Source organism: Pseudochaenichthys georgianus, chromosome 21, assembly GCF_902827115.2.
Source record: "Pseudochaenichthys georgianus chromosome 21, fPseGeo1.2, whole genome shotgun sequence".
NCBI lineage: Eukaryota > Metazoa > Chordata > Actinopteri > Perciformes > Channichthyidae > Pseudochaenichthys > Pseudochaenichthys georgianus.
This window is the reverse complement of record NC_047523.1, coordinates 24,136,677-24,158,703: the sequence shown is the minus strand read 5'-3', so window position 1 is coordinate 24,158,703 and position 22,027 is coordinate 24,136,677. Positions and strand designations below refer to the sequence as shown.

General features: G+C 40.7%; 2 protein-coding genes across 4 annotated transcripts in view; both read right to left on the bottom strand.

The window, feature by feature from the left end:
• Window positions 1-18,550, bottom strand: part of LOC117466904 (activin receptor type-1C) — a 30,319-nt gene extending 11,769 nt beyond the window's left edge. For both annotated transcript variants that reach the window (XM_071207056.1, XM_034110408.2), the window contains exon 1: window positions 18,299-18,550. In XM_071207056.1, the coding sequence (XP_071063157.1) occupies window positions 18,299-18,368 (70 nt within the window). In that variant the 5' untranslated portion in view covers window positions 18,369-18,550. The remainder of the gene's footprint in view (window positions 1-18,298) is intronic.
• Window positions 18,551-20,129: 1,579 nt separating this feature from the next.
• LOC117466693 (activin receptor type-1-like) overlaps window positions 20,130-22,027 on the bottom strand; it is a 21,607-nt gene continuing 19,709 nt past the window's right edge. For both annotated transcript variants that reach the window (XM_034110090.2, XM_034110091.2), the window contains exons 11-12: window positions 21,350-21,480; window positions 20,130-21,214 (exon numbers count right to left, since the gene is read on the bottom strand). In XM_034110090.2, the coding sequence (XP_033965981.1) occupies window positions 21,080-21,214; window positions 21,350-21,480 (266 nt within the window). In that variant the 3' untranslated portion in view covers window positions 20,130-21,079. The remainder of the gene's footprint in view (window positions 21,215-21,349; window positions 21,481-22,027) is intronic.

Below are 22,027 nucleotides of genomic sequence, written 5' to 3'. Positions count from 1 at the left end.
TGTCTGTGTATTCTCTTGTTCCGATTAACCCAGCCAAATATTTTTTTCTTGTTTTGTATCTATATCTATGCCGGGATCCGGAGTCGAGGCTGATCCTCTTGCTGTAGTCCTGTGTCTTGGATCCTCTATCCTGAGTTCTGGATTAAGTCGTGGACTTCGGGTCGTGGCTGAACCTGTCTCTGCGGTCCTGCCTGGGTCTCGCCGTGCTGCTTCCCTGATGGCTTCCACAGGATTGTAGCTGACATCCTCGTGGATTCATCTTCTTATTACAGACACATGCATTTCCTAACATTCGGTCTATATGCTGTAAAATGTATTATCTCTTCGATTTACACACGGCATCTATTGCACGTCTGTCCGTTCTGGGAGAGGGATCCCTCCTCTGTTGCTCTCCCTGAGGTTTCTCCCATTTTTTCCCCTTTAAACTGTGGGTTTTTCTCTGGAAGTTTTTCCTTGTACGATGTGAGGGTCTACGGACAGAGGGTGTCGTTTTTTCTCATACTGATATTCTGAACAATCTGTGCTGTTGTATTTGCTGTCAAGTGTCTCTACTGTAGGCTATTTTTATTATATGTACAGCACTTTGGCTCGACCAAAAATAGTTTATAAATGTGCTATATAAATAAAACTTGATTTGATTTGATTTATAAAACATATTCATCAGAAAGGTTACAAAAAGGCTGTATTTTGTATTGAATAATGTTGGATTAGATTAATTATTGTAACCCCTTTGCAGTATCAGGATTTTTTGTTTGCTAAGTAAACAAAAACCTTTTAGTTTAATAAAAACATAAACTCACCGGCCTCATAAGACAAAATCTAATGCAATCCAATACAACAGCACTGCCATCAATTTCTACTTTTTTACAAAGATTAAGAATTGTTTACATTAACAACAACCCAAACAACAACAATACCCCATGCGGCCTACGACAGTGTTAACCAATACAATCAAATGGATTTGTTTTGTAAAAGGATTTGCAAAGATTGTAGAGGTGTACCTGATAAAGAGGCCAGCGAGTGTACATTGTTAGGTGCTTCATGTAGTGTTTTGTGAGGTTAGAGGGTTTAATCCTATCTCAATCTAGTTGTAACAAAAGTAAACAGATAGCTAGTTGAATTTCATCTGTAAAAATTGTTTAACTTATAAAAACACAGATGTTTTAAAGAACACCTGGCTAACATGACACTGTAGGAAGTCTGATACAATTCATACTTGACACCTGTTGAGAGGGACTCCTGGATGTTCTTACTCATCCCAAAACGCCGTGTTCTGAGATTATTGCATTTAAATTGATGTTCCACTGAATGTCACACAATACTAAATAAAGTTCTTCGAAAAAACATCCTAACTTGTGATGATCAGTGGCTTTGAAGCTTTCAATGAGGCAACTAAAAACCATAACGTCTTAAACTTGAACCTGAACTTAATATTTTAGCTTAACCCATAGTAATTATAAACCCTTCAGGCAACCAGTGTTCAAAATATATAATCGGATTTATCATTAAACTGTGTGATTTGTGTTTTAAAAATCAGTTTGTTGAACTTTCTACCCCAAATGGCCTGGAAGTGTGGCAATCTAAGCATGTATACTGCACGTGTATGGCAATACTCTTTCCAAGAAGGAAAAAGAAAACATTAATACATATTTCCCAGATCATTTCACAACTGGAAGAATCTTGAGATGATGGTCAAAGTTCATGCTGTGAACACAAGAGACTCCTTTTCTTTTTTTACTGCAAGTGAGTGTGAATTGAAATGTTTATGGTTCGGAAAAAATAAAAACCCAGCAACCTGCATCTTGTTCCAATTTAGTAGGCCTACTTCAGAGAGCAAAACAATAAATATTACCTTGATTGTGTTGGAATCAGTCCCAAATAATGTTTCCTTAGATATGTTTGTTTTTTTAATGACTCACAAATGTGTAGTTTCAGTATTTTAATTTGGTCAGAGTTTTTCTTGATCTGGCTGTCCAGCTTGAGTTCAGGGTCCATCTTTATCCCAAGATGTGTGATGGTAGGCCTGGTGGAGTGGCCCAATGATCCTAGGTCTATAGGAGTGGTCCGAGGGGCACCAAAAACCATCACTTCGGTTTTGTCATCATTTAATTTTAAAGATGTGCATGACATCCAGGATTTAATGTCTTCAAGGCAGTTTAACAGTGGTTTAACTGAATATGAGTCATTCTTTTTAAGTGGCACATATATTTGGCAATCGTCTGTATAGCAATGGAAAGCGATACCGTGCTTCCTAAGAATGGACCCAAGAGGGAACAAATACAGGGAGAATAACAGGGGGCCTAACACTGAGCCCTGTGGAACCCCACAAAGGAGCAGACGAGGACTCAGAGTCCCCAAGGCTGACGCAGAAAGTCCTACCAGTCAGATACGACCTAAACCATTCGAGGGCTTTGCCCCTAATGCCCACCCACTGCTCGACAATGACACCGTTCTTCTCCATCCTCTGCAGTTCCTCTTTTACCATCTGTAACATTGGGAAGGGCACACGACGTGCTGTATGCACTGAATATGGTTGAGCCCCATCCTTTAATTGGATTCTAGGTTCAGTTTTTAGTGTGCCGTGCTCACCATAGGCTTGAAGGTGTTCACTGGTAGTGAATTTCACTTCATCAACACGCCTTACCAGGTTCATCTCCACTGACAGATCCCGGCTGAGTAGGTTATTGACACTCTGGCCACGGACTACATATACTTCAAATAGGTAGTTATTTATTTTCCTTGTAACTAACTGTAGCATTAAAGCAACCGTTCACCTCCTGGGCTGTCTAAAGGGATGTCAGCTGATTTCAGGGTTTTTGGTGGAGTGAATGTGTGAAATGCATCCTCACATAAGACACTGACATAAATTCCTGTGTCAATTTTAAATTCCATTGGAGTAGAATCCACCTGGAGCTGTACTGTCCACTGCTCTTTCTCCTCTGCACTGCACACTGAGCCTAAGAAATAAGGAGTCTGCTCAGCCTGTACAGTCCCTGTGACCTCATTCACTGATCTATTGTTGTTTCGGCACACTCTGGCCCAATGTCCTATTTTATTGCACTTGTGGCATGTAGCTTTAGCTGCAGGACACCCTTCTTCCTTGCTATGCTGTGATTTCCCACATTTACCACATTTCCTTTCACTTCCCCCCCATTTTCTGTATTTTTAGGTTTCCATGTTATTTTTTTCTTTGAATCTCACCTCCTGTACTGATCCCACTGTGTCTTCCTGTAGACTCACTTGCAGACCTCCTCTGACTGCATGACGGTCCATATCGTCAGTGTTAGGTCCGCCGTTAGCTGTAGCCTGCGCGAGAGCTCTCCGTCTCGTATCCCGACGACAATTCGGTCGCGGATATTCTCATCTCGGCTTGCGCCAAACTCACAGTGTTCTGATAGATCATACAGGGCTCGGATGAAACCCTCTGCCTTCTCCTCTGGCCGCTGGACCCACTGGTGGAAACATGCCCTCTCGTGGATAACGTTTCTCCTCGGGAAAAAGTACTCGTTGAACTTTCCCACCACAACGGCAAAGTCATCGCCGTCATCTTCTTCGGCAAAAGTGAACGACTTAAATATGTTTTCTGCCTCGTTGCCCATGGCATAAATCAGGCAGTTCACCTGCACTCTCCCGTCATCTTTGTCGAGTTTAGTAGCGAGTCTGTAACGCTCAAAGCGTTGCCTCCATTCTGGCCATTCAGTCGGTTTATCAAAAGAAAAGTTCGCTGGGGGATTAAACTTGGCCATTCCGCCGTCTATATTCCTTTACTTTGTCTTATTTATTTCCTGTGACTCACCGGTCACTTCTGACACCATGTAGAATGATCGAGGGTCGAGTATCATTTACGACTCAGGTTTATTCAACAGTAAATCAAGACATTACAGTAGGCCGAAACATAACAACTGGCGGGCTTACTCCGAAGTAAAGCAGTCCTTCCCATGCCGTAAAGCATGTTGCAATACTGTCGTAACAGCCTTAACTCTGTATGCATTGCATGCATATGCATATGTGCCCGCGAGGACCCAGGTTAGATTCCGGCCTGAGGTCCAAAACAAGTATTTAAAAAAAAATTATAATAATAATAATCTCCCGTTCATCGCGTCCATTCGCGACCCACCTATCACATCTCTGCCCCACACTTTGAGAAATGCTGCTGTAGACGGTCCCTAAGCACTCCTCTCTCCTCCAGCTGCAGTGCCACAGTAACGCGTCCTAAAATCTAATCGATAGATTTATGATCGATAGATTTATGATTAGAAAATTATAAAAGTAGGGTAGACATGTGGAGATTATCCGACTGAACAAAACGTGACCCGTCTCTTATGTGTGTCAACCACAGACCTTATTTCGAGCTATTTTCCAAAATCCTATGGAGAAATTGCATTGCTTTTTTTGTCAAAGGAACCCATGTGCAGCTTACTTCCGGGTTTTAGGACGCGTCACAGTGGCACTCTATTGTGACCAATTCTTGATGTTTAGCTCGGATTACGGCGCGTATCGAACTGTTCTGATAAAAACGACCCTGTACCTTGCTATGATTGTAAAGTCATGTTGTTTGTATTTTTACAACGTTATGTTCATGAGTTATTGATCCGCGAAATTTGAATCTGTCAATAACTCAGCTCAGATTATGCTTTGCGACGTCCTCGCTCTGAGTGTTCTCTTGAGGTGTCTTTCACTTATGTGAAACCCGTGCCTGTTGCCAAGCACTGATGTTATATCTTTATATTTTAGACCAAGCTCTAAGTAAAAATCGATGAACCACTCCATTGTTGTGGTTTCTGTGTTGCCGAACTGACCCGGAAATACATTGAGCCAAATGAAAAGTTTTGAGAGATCTCTCAACATTTTTTTTGTAAAAACAAATGTATACCAACATTTTTTCATCTCCATGTCCCCTAGGGGGCTCCGTAGCAGTCAGACAGACTTCGAGCAATACAAAGATTGGCATTTTAGTTCCATTATGCTTTAACAGCATATTTTGGAGTTGCTTGGGCAAGCAACAACTTTTTGAAGCACATTGCACACACTTTCTTAAAGAACACAATTGTCAATGGCATGTGAGGTGGCAGGGAGGTTATTACATTTTTCTCCATTGTTTATAGTTTATACAAATTAATTATTCTTTAGAATAGGTATCATAAACAGCTAAAGTGTTCAGTTAGGGAAACAGGAAATAAAGAACAATGTTAATCTCTCAAAAATATATCAGCAAAAACAACATACTGACTATTGACTGACTATTTAAACATTTAAAAAACTCACAAGCATATTCTTCATTTTAATGCAGTATATAACCCAAAATGAGGGCACCTTAAAGAAAACACATTGCTGATCAGCTGAATGTTTGCGTTTAACTTATTTGACGAAAGGAAGTGTTCAATAAGTGGGGTTCTATTAGTTATCTATTCACTTCTTATAAGTTGGTGATAATGTCTTATTTAAAGTCTGCACCATTTGTAGCCAAAAACAAAGGGAGGTTTCAGCACACTACAACCGTTAACCTTATCAAACAGAAAAGCTTTCAGTCACACACCTATTTATCAGAGCAGGACAGACACAGACAGCAGTACATAAATCACAGGTATAATTCATCAGTGAGGAGGAGGAGGCTTTGTTTTAACAACAAGCAGTGCCAATTATTTGCAATGCATTTTATAATGCATTGCAAATATAATATACATTTTGCTGCCTGTGATCTGCGATCTACGGAGGCCTGCTCCCACCTGTAGAATACGGCTGCACTGGAGAGGTTTTTACCCCGGAGTCGTCGCGGAGAGACGGAGTGGATCCACGGTTCGGGCTTGGCCTGCTTCCACCGGGCGTGTGCTGCTGTGCGGAGGAGGATTTTACCACGGCTGGGGCCTGCTTTCCACCTGTCCTGGTTCTGCTGTTGCAGAGGCCTGCTTTCACCCCGGGGATACCACGCTGCTGCTTTCGTCTGTCCTTTGCTGCTGTGCTGATTTTGCTCCAGGAACATCGCGTATTCTGTGTGCTGGTCTGGGGAAATGGCCCATATCGGGATTCTGCTGTGCCTGTTAACTATTTTGGACTATGAGAAGATCTCTAGTCATTCTGAGGAGTCTACTGGATTCAGGTCTGTTCTGCCACCCGCAGTGGGCATCCCCTGCAAAGGTTTGGATGTGTTACACAAACAATTACCGGTTGCCTTGTCACAGTCAATCTGCTCGACAAAATATGTTTGTCTTTTTTGTTTTTCTGCGATGATAGTTCTTCAGGACTGCTTCTTAAGCTCTAATCACACTCTCGCAGACTTTTCCGGTGATTCTAAAGTAGATGACAATGTATGTGTGTCGCTTAAGAAGAAAAGATGCCTGTTTTTTTTGTTGTTATTACTGTCAAGAAATGTACAACCTAACCCTGGTCCGCCCAGTAGTAGTCAGATCACTACTCCTGCTGATTTTAAAGCTAGGTCTGGGTTGGGTTTCATCCACTTGAATGTGCGCAGTCTGTTAGGTAAACTAGATATTGTCCATATTTGGGCGAGCTCGACTGACGCTGACGTCATTGTGTTATCAGAAACATGGCTAAATAAATCTATTTTGGCCTCTGACATTGCCTTAAATGGTTATAATGTGTATCGTACCGACCGGCTTAATAAAGGTGGTGGCGTTGCCATTTATGTTAACCCTTTGGAGTCGACCGTCACAGCGGCGTGATCAGATCACATGACCTGTTCAAGCTTGTGCCGCATAAAAACAACAGTCCGGACAACATTGCCGTGTGTTTCTGTCGAAAGTACTGGCTTGAAACTATATCCCAGTCTTTGTTTCATGCAAAAAGACCCAGTAAACACGGAGATACGATGATATAAAGTTAATACATTTCAAAAGTATGAAAAATGGAAGCACATATTTGAATATCTTCGCCGTATTCGATCATTTTACGAAACGGAAAATACTGGAAACTGTAGATCCTGCTCAACAGGATGTATATGTGTATTTCTGTCGAAAGTACTGGCTTGAAACTATATGCCAGTATTTGTTTCATGCAAAAAGACCCAATAAACACGGACATACAATGATATAAAGTTAATACAGATATATTTCAAAAGTATGAAAAATGGAAGCACATATTTGAATATCTTCGCCGTATTTTATCATTTTATGAAACGGAAAATACTGGAAACTGTAGATTCTGCTCAACAGGATGTATTTACCAGGGAGGGGGTGAGGTAATCAGGTAAACGGAGTGATACAAAGCTAGATGAAAAGAGACGAAGAGGGACAGCGGGAACCGAAGAGAGAAGGCGGGAAATGGAGAGAGACGAAGATATACGAAGACAGGCGGCGGGAGACAAAGAGAGACGGCAGGAGACTGCGATTGAAGTAAAGTGACAGACAAACATTGAGAATTTAGATATAGGCCTAGTTAGATAGATCTAGAGTTTTGAAGATTAAACTATAATGAAGAGAACTCTGAACGTGAGTCAAGCGATAAGCTTGTTTTTTGACATGGAGGAGGAGGAGGAGCCTGTGATGTTGCCCTCTGTTTCATAGTTGACAGAAACTGCTTTGAAGCGTGGCACAGATAAAGACAGAAAAAACTGATTTTTGTACATAATACATATATATATATATATATATATGTATTATATTTATAATAACACTTTTGCCATATCTGAATGAAATCACATGTACATTATTTAAGCTTTTAAATATGTTGTTGTGCCTACTGTGTCACTGTTGACAGAACTTGAGAAATGAGGGAAAAAAGTCTATGGATACACCTGTTATTTGTTCATAACATTTGTATATAGGTTCATGCTACCTAAATCAAACTTTCACATTATCATAGTGACATCCCATGTATATATTTCCAGCTTTCAAATGGTTTCGTTGTGTATGTTTGTGTTACCTATATGAAAAATAATATCATTTTCAAAATCTGTTTTTACGTTTTTTTGTGATTTTGGGTCCAAAATGTTCATATAGTATCTCAAAATGACAGAAATAACTATCAGGTTATATAGGTGAGGTTGTCCTTAAAAAAAAGATACCAAACATTGACATGCCAAACATTTCTTAATGGGGTTTAGTAAGACAAATCAAAAGTATGCGAAAACAGCCAAATTAGCCCTGGACTCCAAAGGGTTAAGAATAAGTTCAGTGTATCCACATTAGTTTCCAAATCTATCAATAAGCAATTTGAATTTTTAGCCTTAAATATAGAAGTGGCAAAGGGTCAACAGGTCATGGTCGTGGGCTGTTACAGACCCCCCTCAGCTGTCAAAGACTCCTTGTCTTCGCTAGCAAATCTTTTATCGCAACTAGACTACAAGGAAATAGTGCTACTTGGAGATTTTAACTGGGATTGGTTAACTACAGTGTCAGAGGATTTTAAAAACCTTTGTATCTCTTTAAATGTTACTCAGATTGTTGACAGTCCTACTCGCCCTAATATTAAGTCCCCAAATAAATCCTCCCTAATTGATCTCATTCTAACTAATATTCCCTATAAATACTCAGCTTTGGGAGTATTTGCGAATGATCTGAGTGACCACTGTGTTGTAGCCACAATTAGGGACACAAAAGTCCAAAAGGTTAAACCTCGCATTATCATCAAGAGAGACATAAAACATTTTGTGGAGCAGGGTTTTGTACATGATCTGTTTGGGTTTGATTGGGGAAAAATCGATCTGTGTGCTGATGTTGAGACTGCATGGTCTTATTTTTATCTTTTATTTTTATGGAAATTATAGATAGACATGCACCCCTGCTTACATTTAGAGTGAAGGGACGAGACAATCCTTGGTTTTCTGCTGAATTATCTAGTCTCCTACATGAGAGAAACAAGGCCTGGGCAAAGGCTAGGAAATCAGGCTCAGAGGTAGAATGGCTGCGTTTTAGGCAGCTAAGAAATAGCTTCACTTCACATGTCAAAAGTGCTAAATCTAAGTATTATCTGTCAGTTACCACAAAGAACCTGAACAACCCTAGAACATTCTGGAAAGCCATAAAATCGATATCCACCGGTGATATCCGTAATGAGCTACCTCCGTGCCTTACCACAGCATCTGGCTCTATATCGGATAGGGCTACCATGTTAAATTGTTTTAATGAGCATTTTGTGTCCTGTGGCTCTCCCTTTCATTCTGTTTCTAATTCTGCTTCTGTGAACACCACAGTTGGTGACTCAGAACAATGTGGTCTGGAAAACCCTTTCAGTTTTACTCCTTTTACTGTTGATGTTGTTCGTGAAGTCTTAACCAAGCTAGATCCTAAAAAGCCGGCTGGCCCGGACAACGTAGAACCTTTCTTTTTAAAGATAGCTGCAGATTTTATTGCTCCACCTCTTACTACTCTTTTGAACCTCTCTCTCAGCACGAACAAAATTCCAAAAGTATGGAAGTCAGCTTATGTCATGCCACTACTAAAAGGAGGGGAGGCCACCTTATTAAACAATTATAGACCCATCTCTAAATTGTCAGTTCTGGCTAAGGTTCTTGAACGCCTAGTGAGTGAACAAGTAAAGGAATTTTTATGTACAAATGACATCCTGTCTAAACATCAGTCAGGCTTCAGAAAGCAACATAGCACCATCACTGCCACAATGAAAGTGGTGAATGATATTACGAGTATTTTAGATAATAAGCAGAGTTGTGCAGCTCTATTTGTTGACCTATCCAAAGCTTTTGATACCGTCGATCATCGCATTTTGAAGCAGAGGTTGGTCAGTATTGGCATATCCAGCCATGCAGTGGGGTGGTTTGTGAACTACCTCTCTGAAAGGTCCCAATGTGTTCAGTTTGATGGGCTGTCTTCTGAGTGGTTAAACATCACTAATGGTGTACCACAAGGTTCAGTTATAGGTCCGCTATTATTCTCTATCTATATTAATAGTTTAGGTGAAAATGTCGAAGGAGCACCTTACATTTTTATGCGGACGATACTGTTATGTACTGTGCAGGTCCCTCGATTAACGAGGCTGTTGTTAAATTACAGGCTGTTTTTAACATTATTCAGGCTCAGCTCTCCGAGCTTAAGCTTCTTTTAAATGTGGATAAAACCAAGGTAATGCTCTTTTCTAAAGCTAAAGCTAAAAATACACCAGAGACTGCTTTGGATATTGTAACTACGCAAGGAATACAACTTGAAGTGGTTACCTGTTACAAATACCTGCACTTCCGTTTGATGAGGGAGTGAGCAGACGTGTGCGTGGAGGGCTCCTGACAAACTTTTCTATACCTATCAAATACTACTCAAAACCGATCTGGTAACCGAATCAAACCATGCTCATATTTAAGGGAACTATGAAGTAATGTCTAAGGGGAAACAGAAACAGCCATCGACATCAACCACACAATCAACCAGAGCTGCGACCACAGCGGCTAAGATAGCAGCTAACATGGCTGCCGCTTGCCCAGTTACCAAGGGGGACCTGGAGGCTCTTCTCAGCAAACAAAGTGATAGTTTCAAATCCGACATGGCTAAACTGTTAAAAGAATCAACGGACTCCCTGGAGAGGTCGGTAAACTCACTGGGACAACAAGTGGCATCGTTCAACAGCCGCCTCGACAAAATCGAAGTAGTGGTGGGTGAAAACTTTGAGAAACTCAACTTGATGGAAGCCACTGTTCAGTCCCTACAGTCCCAAACCATCACACTCCAGGATCTGGTGGATGACCTCGAAAACAGGTCCAGGCGGTCCAACTTGAGGATAATAAACATACCCGAGGGGCGCGAGAGGGGTCAGGACCCGATAAGGTTTGTGTCTGACTTGATAATGGAGGTGACGGGTCCCGGTGTTCTCAGCAGTCCTCCGGAGATATAACGAGCCCACCGCTCCCTGGGTCCCAGACCGGGAGACTCCAACAACACGGGGAAACCTCGGGCTTTCATTGTAAAATTCCTCCGTTTCCAGGAAAAAGAAGCAGTCTTAAGATGGGCCAGACAACATAAGCTGGACTACGGCGGCACCGAGTTGAGAGTTTATCCTGATATCAGCTCCGTCCTAGCCAAAAAGCGAGCTGCGTTCATCCCCCATCAAGAATTCTCTTTACCAGAAAGGAATAAAATTCCGCCTGTTGCACCCAGCTCGTCTTCATGTTTCCTTCAGAAATGACGACTACTACTTTGACTGTCCGCAAAAAGCCCAGGACTTCTACATCCAACGCATTGTCCCGCCGGAGTAGTGGGAGGCTGTGGAGCACGGACTTTCTCTGGACTGAATGCACGGCAAATAAACACTCACAAACGGACTTCTCAGGAAACGGTGAAGTTGAAATGTTTAACCTGAGTATGTTTGTATTAAGATATCCTGATATGGATCCACCGTGAGGTATGGATGGATGTTGTTATCCAGCATGTGCACTATCTTCTCTCTGTTGTTGTGTGATGTTTACTATGGCCACTTCCGGTGTAGCGGTGTTAAAGGGGCACGGTCCGGGGGAAACAAGCCTTGCTAGGAACCATCTCAGGTTTGTGCGGTTAACTTTGTATTGGCTATAAACTAAACTAGACTGTTTACTCTGCATGTCAGACCAATTGTAGAGTTAGGAGCCCTGTCTGCTCAGGAATATTAGTTAGATTATAGGTTAATGTCATACGGAAGTGACATATTTTTTTGGAGTCCTGCTGCTCGTTCTCGTTTTAGGAACAAGCTTAGGAAAGGGAATGTGTGTTTGGCTCTCCTTTTTGAGAGCATTTCTTTTTTTGGGGAGAATTTGGGTGTTAGGTCCTACTATATGTTTATTTTATTTTTTTGTATTTTTGTTGTTCGTTTCTCCTGCTTTCCATTAAATAGGCTGCATACTACCTCTTCATGTACTTCAGGCTCATATTTTGATGATGGTTAATTTAACAGGAAATGGTGAAGCATGTCTAAGACTTGTCTCCTGGAATGTTAAGGGCATGAATGCCCCGGTTAAAAGAGGCAGAATTTTTTCCCACTTAAAACACCTTAAAACGGAAATTGCCTTTCTACAGGAAACTCATCTGACCACTAAGGACCACCATAGGTTAAAGGCATCATGGGTTGGCCAAACCTTTCATTCCAATTTCAGTAGTAGAGCAAGAGGCGCAGCTATTGTGATGCATAAAAAAATACAGTTCAGCCCGACTGAGGTTATAGCGGATCCTCAAGGCCGCTTTGTGATAGTTTCTGGTTCCCTCAATAATGTCAATGTTGTTCTCGCCAATCTATATGCGCCCAACTGGGATGATGAAGCATTCATGGGAAAAGTGATATCATTATTACCAGACCTAAGCTCCCGCCATTTGATTTTGGGCGGTGATCTCAACTGTACAATGGACCCGCTTTTAGACAAATCTAGCCCAAAACGGGACTCCCCCTCTAAAATGGCTAAAGCCATCTCACTATTTATGAGTCAAACGGGTTGTGTGGACCCATGGCGTTCTCTCCACCCCAAAGCGAAACAGTTTTCTTTCTACTCCTTGGTTCACAAAACATTCTCGAGAATCGATTATTTTTTTATCGATAACTATTTTCTTCCCGCTGTAAAAAACATAGAATACTCACCCATAGTGATATCCGACCACGCCCCATTGTTACTTGACCTCTCATTCACACTGTTACAAAAGACACGTCCCCCCTGGCGACTGAATTGTACACTATTAAACGATGATCGATTCTGTGAAACAATCTCTAAAGCTATTGATGATTTCCTTATAACCAATATGTCTGATGGGATATCACCATCTCTTTTGTGGGAGACGTTAAAAGCTGTGATCCGAGGAGAGATTATATCTTACTCTGCAAGGCAAAACAAAATGAAAAAGCAAAAACAGTTAGAACTTTTAGGCAGTATAGCTAAACTAGATAGCCAACTCTCAACATGTCCATCCCCTGAACTAGATAAAGAAAGGCAAAATCTTCAGATGGACTACAATTTACTTTCAACGCAAGAGACTGAGAAATTGCTCTTAAGATCGCGTGGATTTCAGTATGAACATGGGGAGAAGGCGGGTCGCCTCCTAGCACACCAAATTAAGAGCCAGTCGGTTTCTCAACAAATTAAACAAATACGGACCCCTACTCGTGAACTCACAACAATCCCATCTGTTATCAACGACACCTTTAAAACCTTTTACTCCGGACTATACGCCTCACAAGCCCCTGTCGAAAATGTGGACAGAACTAAATTCTTGGATGATCTGGAATTTCCGTCCATAACACCAGCTCAGGAGGGTGAGTTGGATCAACCTCTAAAGCCTAGTGAAATAGCTGACTCGATCAGGTTGATCCAGAGTGGCAAGTCCCCGGGCCCAGACGGTTATCCAATTGAGTTTTATAAAACATTTATTGATAAATTGACCCCCCTTCTTTTGATAATGTTTGAAGACTCTCTGGACCGTGGAAAGTTGCCACAAACTCTGACTGAGGCGGTAGTAATTGTATTATTAAAACCAGGCAAGGATAATTCTGAATGTAGCTCCTATCGCCCCATCTCCCTTCTGAATGTGGACTATAAGATCCTGGCTAAAATACTAGCCATACGCCTTGAATCAGTCACGCCAAACATCATATCATTAGACCAAACTGGGTTTATGAAAGGCCGATACTCCTTCTCCAACATCCGTCGCCTTCTCAACATCCTCCTCTCTCCTGCATCCAAGGAGACACCAGAGGTGGTGGTCTCATTGGATGCAGAGAAAGCGTTTGACAGGGTGGAGTGGGGCTTTCTATTTGAGGTCCTTAAGAGGTTCAGCCTTGGATCCAAATGTGTCTCATGGATAGCATTGTTATACTCTTCACCCAAGGCTTCAGTGAGTACTAACGGGATAAGTTCTCAATATTTTACACTAGGTAGAGGTACTCGCCAGGGTTGCCCTCTAAGCCCGTTACTATTCGCTATGGCAATCGAACCACTATCAATTGCGCTTAAATCGTCCAGCTTTACACAAGGAATTACCAGATATGGCTCTGAACACATACTCTCGTTATACGCTGACGATTTACTATTGTTCATTTCTAACCCTATATCTACCATTCCTCAGATAATAGATCTGTTAACCCGATTCGGAACCTTCTCAGGGTACAAGCTAAACTTTTCCAAGAGTGAGTGTTTCCCCGTAAATGACCTGGCCCTTCAGATCCCCGATAGACTCTTCACCTTCAAGATGTCTAGGAGTAATTTTAAGTATTTAGGCGTGAATATAAGTGGAAAACTCTCAGACCTTTACAAAGATAACTTCCCACCACTAATTGACAAGCTCAAATATGATTTGGAAAGGTGGAATAATTTACATTTAACTATTGCTGGGAGGGTAAACTGTATCAAAATGAACATCCTCCCTCGCTTTCTGTACCTCTTTCAATGTCTGCCAGTCTTCCTACCAAAATCACTTTTTCGTAAAATAGACAAACTAATCTCCTCTTTTTTATGGCAAGGGAAGACACCTAGAATTAGGAAAGAGCTTTTACAAAGGCATAGATCTACAGGAGGATTAGCACTTCCAAATATAAGACACTACTATTGGGCAGCCAATATCCACAAAATAATTCTATGGACTAAGGAACCAACATTGAGTTGGTGTGAGCTTGAAGCCAAATCCTGTCCTAATACCTCACTCTTGGCTTTGCTTACATCTAAATTACCCAGCCGGCCAACTCAATATTCGAATAACCCGATTGTTGTTTCCACCCTAAGAATTTGGTCCCAATTCAGAAAGGCTCATGGACTCTGTGGTTCCTCTATACATAGTCCCATTCGCAACAACCATCTCTTTCTCCCCCCTTACACTGATGGGGCCTTCTCTATGTGGCAGAGAGTAGGTCTTATAAGAGTAAGGGACCTTTACATTAACAATGTTTTCGGTAGCTTTAGCCAACTCTCTGACAAATGTTGCCTTCCAAGCACTCATCTATTTTGCTACTTCCAGGTCCGAAACTGGGTTAAACTAAACAACCCTTCATTCCCCAATATCCACTTTAACAATCGAAAAAGGTCTGATTTCAAGAATTTACAATTCCGTCTCCCGTCTCACAGAAACATCGCTTGGTAAAATCAAACAACATTGGGAAGAGGAACTAGTTCAAGCCATAGATGATGAGGTCTGGGATGGCGCATTAGCGAGAGTGAACAGTAGTACGTCCTGTGCCAGGCTCAATCTTATACAACTAAAAGTTGTCCACCGTATCTATTACACCAACTCTAAACTCTCCAAAATATATCCAAATGTTACGGACACCTGTAACAGATGCCACATGTCACCAGCAAACATGACTCATATGTTTTGGTCTTGTCCTCGCCTACAAGGATACTGGACAAGCATTTTCAATCACCTTACGGCCTGTCTACACTACAGCGTCGACAGCGTTGAAAGCTCCAATCTGCTCCAATCTGCCCATTCACTTTCAATGGGGTGACGTCACGTAGCCGCGCTTTTTCGCCGAACTGAATTGTGGGTAGCAGAGCGAGGCGTCTCAGGCGACAAAAGTTGAACAATGTTCAACTTCTGTCGCCTGAGACGCCGGAGTAGCCAGCGCCAGCCAATCAAATCCCGTTTCCCAAAATCTGACAGCTGAAGCCGTAGCCAATCAAACCGCGTCTAAGCTGGGAGAGATATCCCGCCGTTCATTTCTATATTTCAAAAAAAGTCGGAGGAGAAACTAACTATCGCCGTAGCAAATCACCCGGTTTTGTATGACCAGACCCTCTTCACCTACCGGGATACAAACCGGAGGAACCAGGCATGGAGGGAGGTGGCAGAGACAGTGGGGGAAACTGGTAGGTTTTCGCCTGTTTGGGGAGTTTATATATATATTGCTCGCATAAAATCCCCGGGGGTTTTTGCTTTGTATGTCGGGGGCGGGAGATTCATGTGATTGGTTGTTGGTCGTGTTGCTTGAATAAAATCCCCAAGCTCCAGACACGCCCAGCTCCAAGCTATTTTTGGAGCTGTAGTGTGGACGCTCCGTCACTGAGGCCTTGGACGTGGTATTGACACCATGTGCAGAAACTGCCATTTTTGGAGTAATACCTGGCCACCGAATGTTGAAGAGGAAAACTAAGGACAGTATAGCCTTTGCATCTCTTTTAGCACGAAGAAGAATACTCCTAGAATGGAAATCTTCTATACCACCTAAAGCATCTCAATGGCTTAAAGACCTAATGTTGTACCTGAACTTGGAGAAGATTAAATATAACCTGAGGGGCTCCTCAAAACTATTTGAATCTGTCTGGGGCTCTATGATAGCCTACATAGCTGAACTTAAGACACTACATTAAGGAGAAAGAGGGGGAACTACGAATGTATGTTTTTTTTTGTATTTGTTCTGTCTTTGTATACATGTATGTATGTATGTATGTAGGTACGTGTATGTATGTGCATGTGAACATGGGTATACATGAGTATATGGGTACAAGTATTACTGTTACTATTCTTTATTCCCTTATCTATACATATCTTTTAATATTATCTTCTATATTACTTTACTTTTACCTATACAGGTATCTATCTTATTTATTTAGTTAGTTATTTATTTTACTAGCTAGGACCGGGAAGGAGGGAAAGGGGAAAAATAAATAAAAATATTGACTGTATAAATGTAAACTCATTGTGCCTGACTCAATAAAAAAAAGTATAAAAAAACAAAAACAAATACCTGGGTATCTGGCTTGATGATTGTCTCACTTTTAAATTTCATGTAAATAACCTGCTTAAAAAGCTGAGGGTTAGGCTAGGTTTCTTTTACAGAAATAAGTCCTGTTTCTCGCTTGAGGCCAGGAAAAGGCTAGTCACTGTGACCTTTTTACCTGTGCTGGACTATGGTGATTTGTTATATATGAATGCACCTGCCCATTGCCTGAGCAAGTTAGATGCTGCGTATCACAGTGCACTGCGATTTTTGACAAATTGTAAAGCACTTACGCATCACTGTACCCTGTATACCAAGGCGGTTATGCCATCACTTACTGCACGGAGGCTCAGTCACTGGTGGTACTTTTTCATTTACAAAGCCATGTTGGTTAAACTACCATCTTATATCTGCTCCCTGATCTCTCTGCGAATTGAAAGTACTTATTGCCTGAGATCGCATGCTGTGGTTTTATTAAATGTGCCAAGTGCTAGGACTGTCTTAGGGAAGAAAGCTTTTAGATGTGCAGCTCCACTAACATGGAACAGTCTGCAAAAAGAATGGAAAATTACCAAGCTAGTACCACTACATGTTTTTAAAGCTCGCTTGGATGCTACAAAATCAGATGCTGTTGGTACCTGTACATGTGGTTAAATATGTAAATTGTAATCCCTGTACATTTTGCTGTATGTCTTTTTGTTGTTCTGTTGTTTATGTTTTTATGTATTCTTGTGGAACCTACTGCTGCAGGTCTCCCTTGAAAAAGAGATCATTGATCTCAATGGGATTTTACCTGGATAAATAAAGGTTTTGAATTGAATTGAATAATACAGCCAACCAGCCTTCAGACCGACACTTGCAGTATCAATTAAGGTTGCAACAAATAAGAATTTCATAACTGATTAATAATCTAGCTTTAAATTGGAAAATAATGACGTGCAAATCACCAACTCCTAAATCCCAAGATGCTGATTTCAAATGGTTTATTTTTTGTATGACCAGGACTTTGAGACCCAAAGATATTTAGTTTTCTATTAAAAATGAAAACAAAAAGCTTCATACATTGGAGAAGCTAGCCAAACACACTATGTTCAAGTAAAAAAAAAAGATATCCCGCAATATAAAACCATAACATTTAATATCTTAAACCCTTTTTTTTTTTACCCAATAAGTGACAATGATTTGAGCTTAATCTTACAGCATGGGTACTCACTGGGAAATGGTAACACTCTACTTTCTGAAAATGTGGGATAAATCCCAGAACTGCCAAACAGTTTTTGACAAACCACTCTATGTTTAAATGTACGCTACTTTGGGCAAACACGTGGTCATACCACATGCGACATAAACGGAACAATATTCAGGCCTCCTGTAGAAGGGACGTTAAGAAGAAATAGTCTTTGCCTTCAGAGCTTTAAAAGCAACATAACTTGAGCCTAATGCGGATAAAATATTAGAAGAAAGAAGAGAACATTTATAAAGGTGTAAAGTTGAGTTTATTGGTAAAGTCTCCTTCAAAGTTAAATAAACGTAATTCATGTTGTTTGGGAACATGTTTGGGGACATGGACGATTTAATCTCCCTGAAACAATATGAGGGATTTCAAAAGTCAACAATAGTTAACTATTAATTCCAATAAACCAGCCATTTATGAGGTAAGATTTTTACTAAATCACATAACACCTTGATTTAAGTGTATGCTTTAGATAAACGCGGTGCAGTGCAGGTACTGTACCTGCGGTGAGCTGGGCGACAGACAGGAAGATCAACGCCGCTTCAACGCTCTGCTTCCCGGGACGAACCATGGCAAGAGCCGCATCTGCTCCGAGTCAGACCCTCCGTCACACAGCTAGTCTACAACAACACACACCATCTCTCATTGCGGTAATGTCCGTGGTGCATGCATCTCTCAAAAATGCTCCTCAGTAAATGCGGAGAGGGAAGTGCGTTCGCAGAGAGAGGTTTGCTCCGCCTCTGTTGACGGGAATTTAAGAGGATTAGTGCTGCAGACCTCTGATAAAGACATGTGAAGGAGAGCCAGGGAGAAGTGTGTTGCAAATCCTTTTAACAGAGGACATTATTTAATCCAGAGTGTTACAACGACAGTAGGAACAAACAGCAAAGGTAATGTGTATGCCAACATACTAGCTACATCAATATTTTGTCTACTTGGATGTTTTCAAATGACCTTTTTTACCAGTTTGTGGGCACTTGGACAAGGTAAGATGCTGCTGTTCCATTTATTGTACAATTACCCTAACTCCTCTAAATTCCCATTAAGTAGAGTGCACATAGCAGATTAGAAGACAATTTTGTAATTTAACCAGGGATATTTCGGTATTCCTGTGCTGGAATAATACCTGCTTGGAGTTATCCGTCAGCAAATTTGTTCTCGTTTGATAAACACTGATATGAAGGAATACATATCGTATGAGCACATTACAAAATAAAACAACGTCTTGAATCTTGTTTTTCACACATAAATCATCTGTAGAACAGGGCTGCAAGATCAGGCAATAATGTGGGACCAAATATTACTGCTCATATCTTTCCTTGTCTTAGTTGTTAGTACATAGAAGTTCACAGCATGTTTGCAAATCCATTGGAAAAATGGGTAAAACATGATGGGATTTAGAAACTGGAGTCTAACCTTTGTGTTCTGTAAGTGCAGGATGGATCAAATGACACCGAATATAGAGACACACTACGTAGAAAGCCTGACCGCTGTTGATAAAAGCAAGCAGTCTCAGCACTGTCAGACCTCTACCTACTGTTAGTGTTTGTGTCATCTGGCTCATAACTCCCCTCGCATATTAATCAGTCTGAGAAACATTAGGGGTCCAGTTTCTGTTTGACATCTACCAAGATACCTGCTGCACAAGCCGTTTCAGTTTACAGCTGGCAGGGAAAACCCCTTTGCTTTTGACATTTTCAGTGAATTAATTCTGTGTAAACCTTTAACTAGTCAAAAATAAAGGCTGGAATATAAATGTGAGTTTTAGCTTCCTTTGTAAATCCTGCACGTTGCACATTTCTTCTCCAACCTACCTCTTTTAAATCAGCACAGCTTTCCACTTTAAATACAGTATTTAAGTATTTTTCATATATTATATTTGACTGAACCTTTTTGCTCATATTATATTTTGTGTAAATATTGTTAACTTGTTATAATAATCTCAAAATAGTGTTTTTAAAATAGCTGTTATAACGGTACAATTGTATTTTATTTCGTCTTGGTATGCACCACATATACCAAAGCAAATTCCTCATGTGTAAACCTGCTTGGTAATAAAACCGATTCTGATTCTTTGGAAAGGTACATGACTGAATAGTTAGAAGGGGATAGATGGGGCTTGATTTGAAACCGGTTGAGAGTACTTAAAACAACATTAATTATATTAAAGCTCCTCAAAAATAAACAAGTTACCTAGTAGAAACAGCTGATATATTACAGGGAAAAGGTTATATGGTCAAATATAACACCACAAAATGATATTTCAGGCTTGACCAAAGTGGAGAATCATCAAATAAATACATCTACTGGAAAGAGCAACAAGACAAAAACACATTTTTTCTTCTATTTAATTATAATAAATCACTAATTGATATAAAATGTTAAAGAAATAAAAAAGGCTGAAGTTTGACTTCATTTACTTGACAATGCACGCATTAAGACAACAATGCACGCGTTAGGACAGTATACAGGCTTTACAGGCTTACTTACAGCCTCTGGAGGAATAGAGTTCAGTATCTAGCAGATATTTGATTTGTTCTTTTAGCATTTGTCTCTGTAAAGCTGAAGAAACAAAACATAGAACAGGTCATTCAATGTAAAATGAATGGTGATATACAAAAGGTTTGCAACAAGGTACCTTTAGTTGGACGATATCTCAGGAAAACAACAGTGCCATCGATGCAGCTGTACACTAAACGTTAAGGGATGAGTGAGATCCCAGGAATCCTGTTCAGACAGCATTGTAAACAGGTGCATGACACAAAGTAAAGCATCACACTGCTCGCTGTAGTCTCCTTTTAAGAAAGTATGCAGACTAAATTGGCAAATAAAGTTGGCATGTTCTTTTGCAAAGGAATCCACTGTTATGCAAATGGTGAATAAAGTACAATTTAAAAGAGAAAGTGAAAATGCTAATATGTTCAGACATTTTTTAAACAAAAAAATGTGACAAAATCTGCAGTTCTAACAAAAGCGAGCCTACTCAAATGCCCAGGTAACAGTTTCTTCCTCGGAGAACATTGCTAACAGTCCAGCTCCTATGTCACAAGTTGAATAGATATATTTTCCTATCTCCAAGACCTTTGGCAGTCTCAGAAATGCCCGGTAAGCCATCTTTGGATGCCAAAATGTGTCCCGTCAAGTGTTTTTTAAATAAATATAGGTTTGTGTGCCACTATAAGGGCACTGAACCCATCAAGTCTCTTGTCTTGTGAGATGTCTCCAGGATGGTCCACCCTCTGGTTGTCTTCAGTATGTCTACCTCTTCTTCTCAAGGCAGGCTTAAATGTCTGTTTTGATTTTGTCCAGAGAGTTGTCGATCTTTGTGAGAGTCTTTTTGATGCGTAACGCCGTTAATCTGGCGGAAGGATTCTGGTACCAGCACTCCTTCATTAGTTTAGCCATGGACAGTAAAGTCTGAAAGTAAATTGAGAAAAAACGAATTAATCATCCGTGTACAAACCAGAATATAACTGAAATGAATGTTGTTGTTTTTTGTATATCCTAAGTATGCAATCTTTGAACACTTCTGACAGCTTGAACATGACTTACGGGGTCTGAACACCATCTGTTAGGGATGTTGGGCCTCTGCTGATCAACACACACAACCTTCTTCATGTCCTCGAAACTGGGATCACTTGGGACGGCGTCGTGAAAGGGAGGCTTGTATTCTTCTACAATGCCTACAGGTAGAACAGAGCAAGCAGCCATTCAATTTAAAGATCACTCAATTGTTTAAAATAAACTGTAAGAATCTATATTGGCAAATAACTGACACACAAAACATGTATGAAAACTCTTGATGTGGCATAGCTGTTTTATCCTTTGCTGGCTCTAAAGTGCAGCCGTGGGACAAACAAAGATTAGGTTAGCGTGTTGGGGTAAATCAATATCTGAAGTGTTGCTGAAAGCCCAGTGCCTACTATAAAGCCATAAACCCATTTGACAGTGGTTGTAGCTTTTATTTCAGTCTTCTCCACAGACCACAGGCAGCTGATATTGAAGTGTGTATCAAGGCCAAATATTTCCATCAACAGCGGGAAAGCTTTTACTTTGTCAGCTTTAAAGCAATGATTCTCTATTCATTCTGAAAAGAACCACAAAATAGACTTTGTAATAAATCGATACTGAAGATAACCTTGACGCTTAAAAATGAAATAATTTCATGATTATTAGGGATGCCCTGATCTAGTGGGGGCTATGTGGATCTTCCATTCAAAGTGCTCTCTC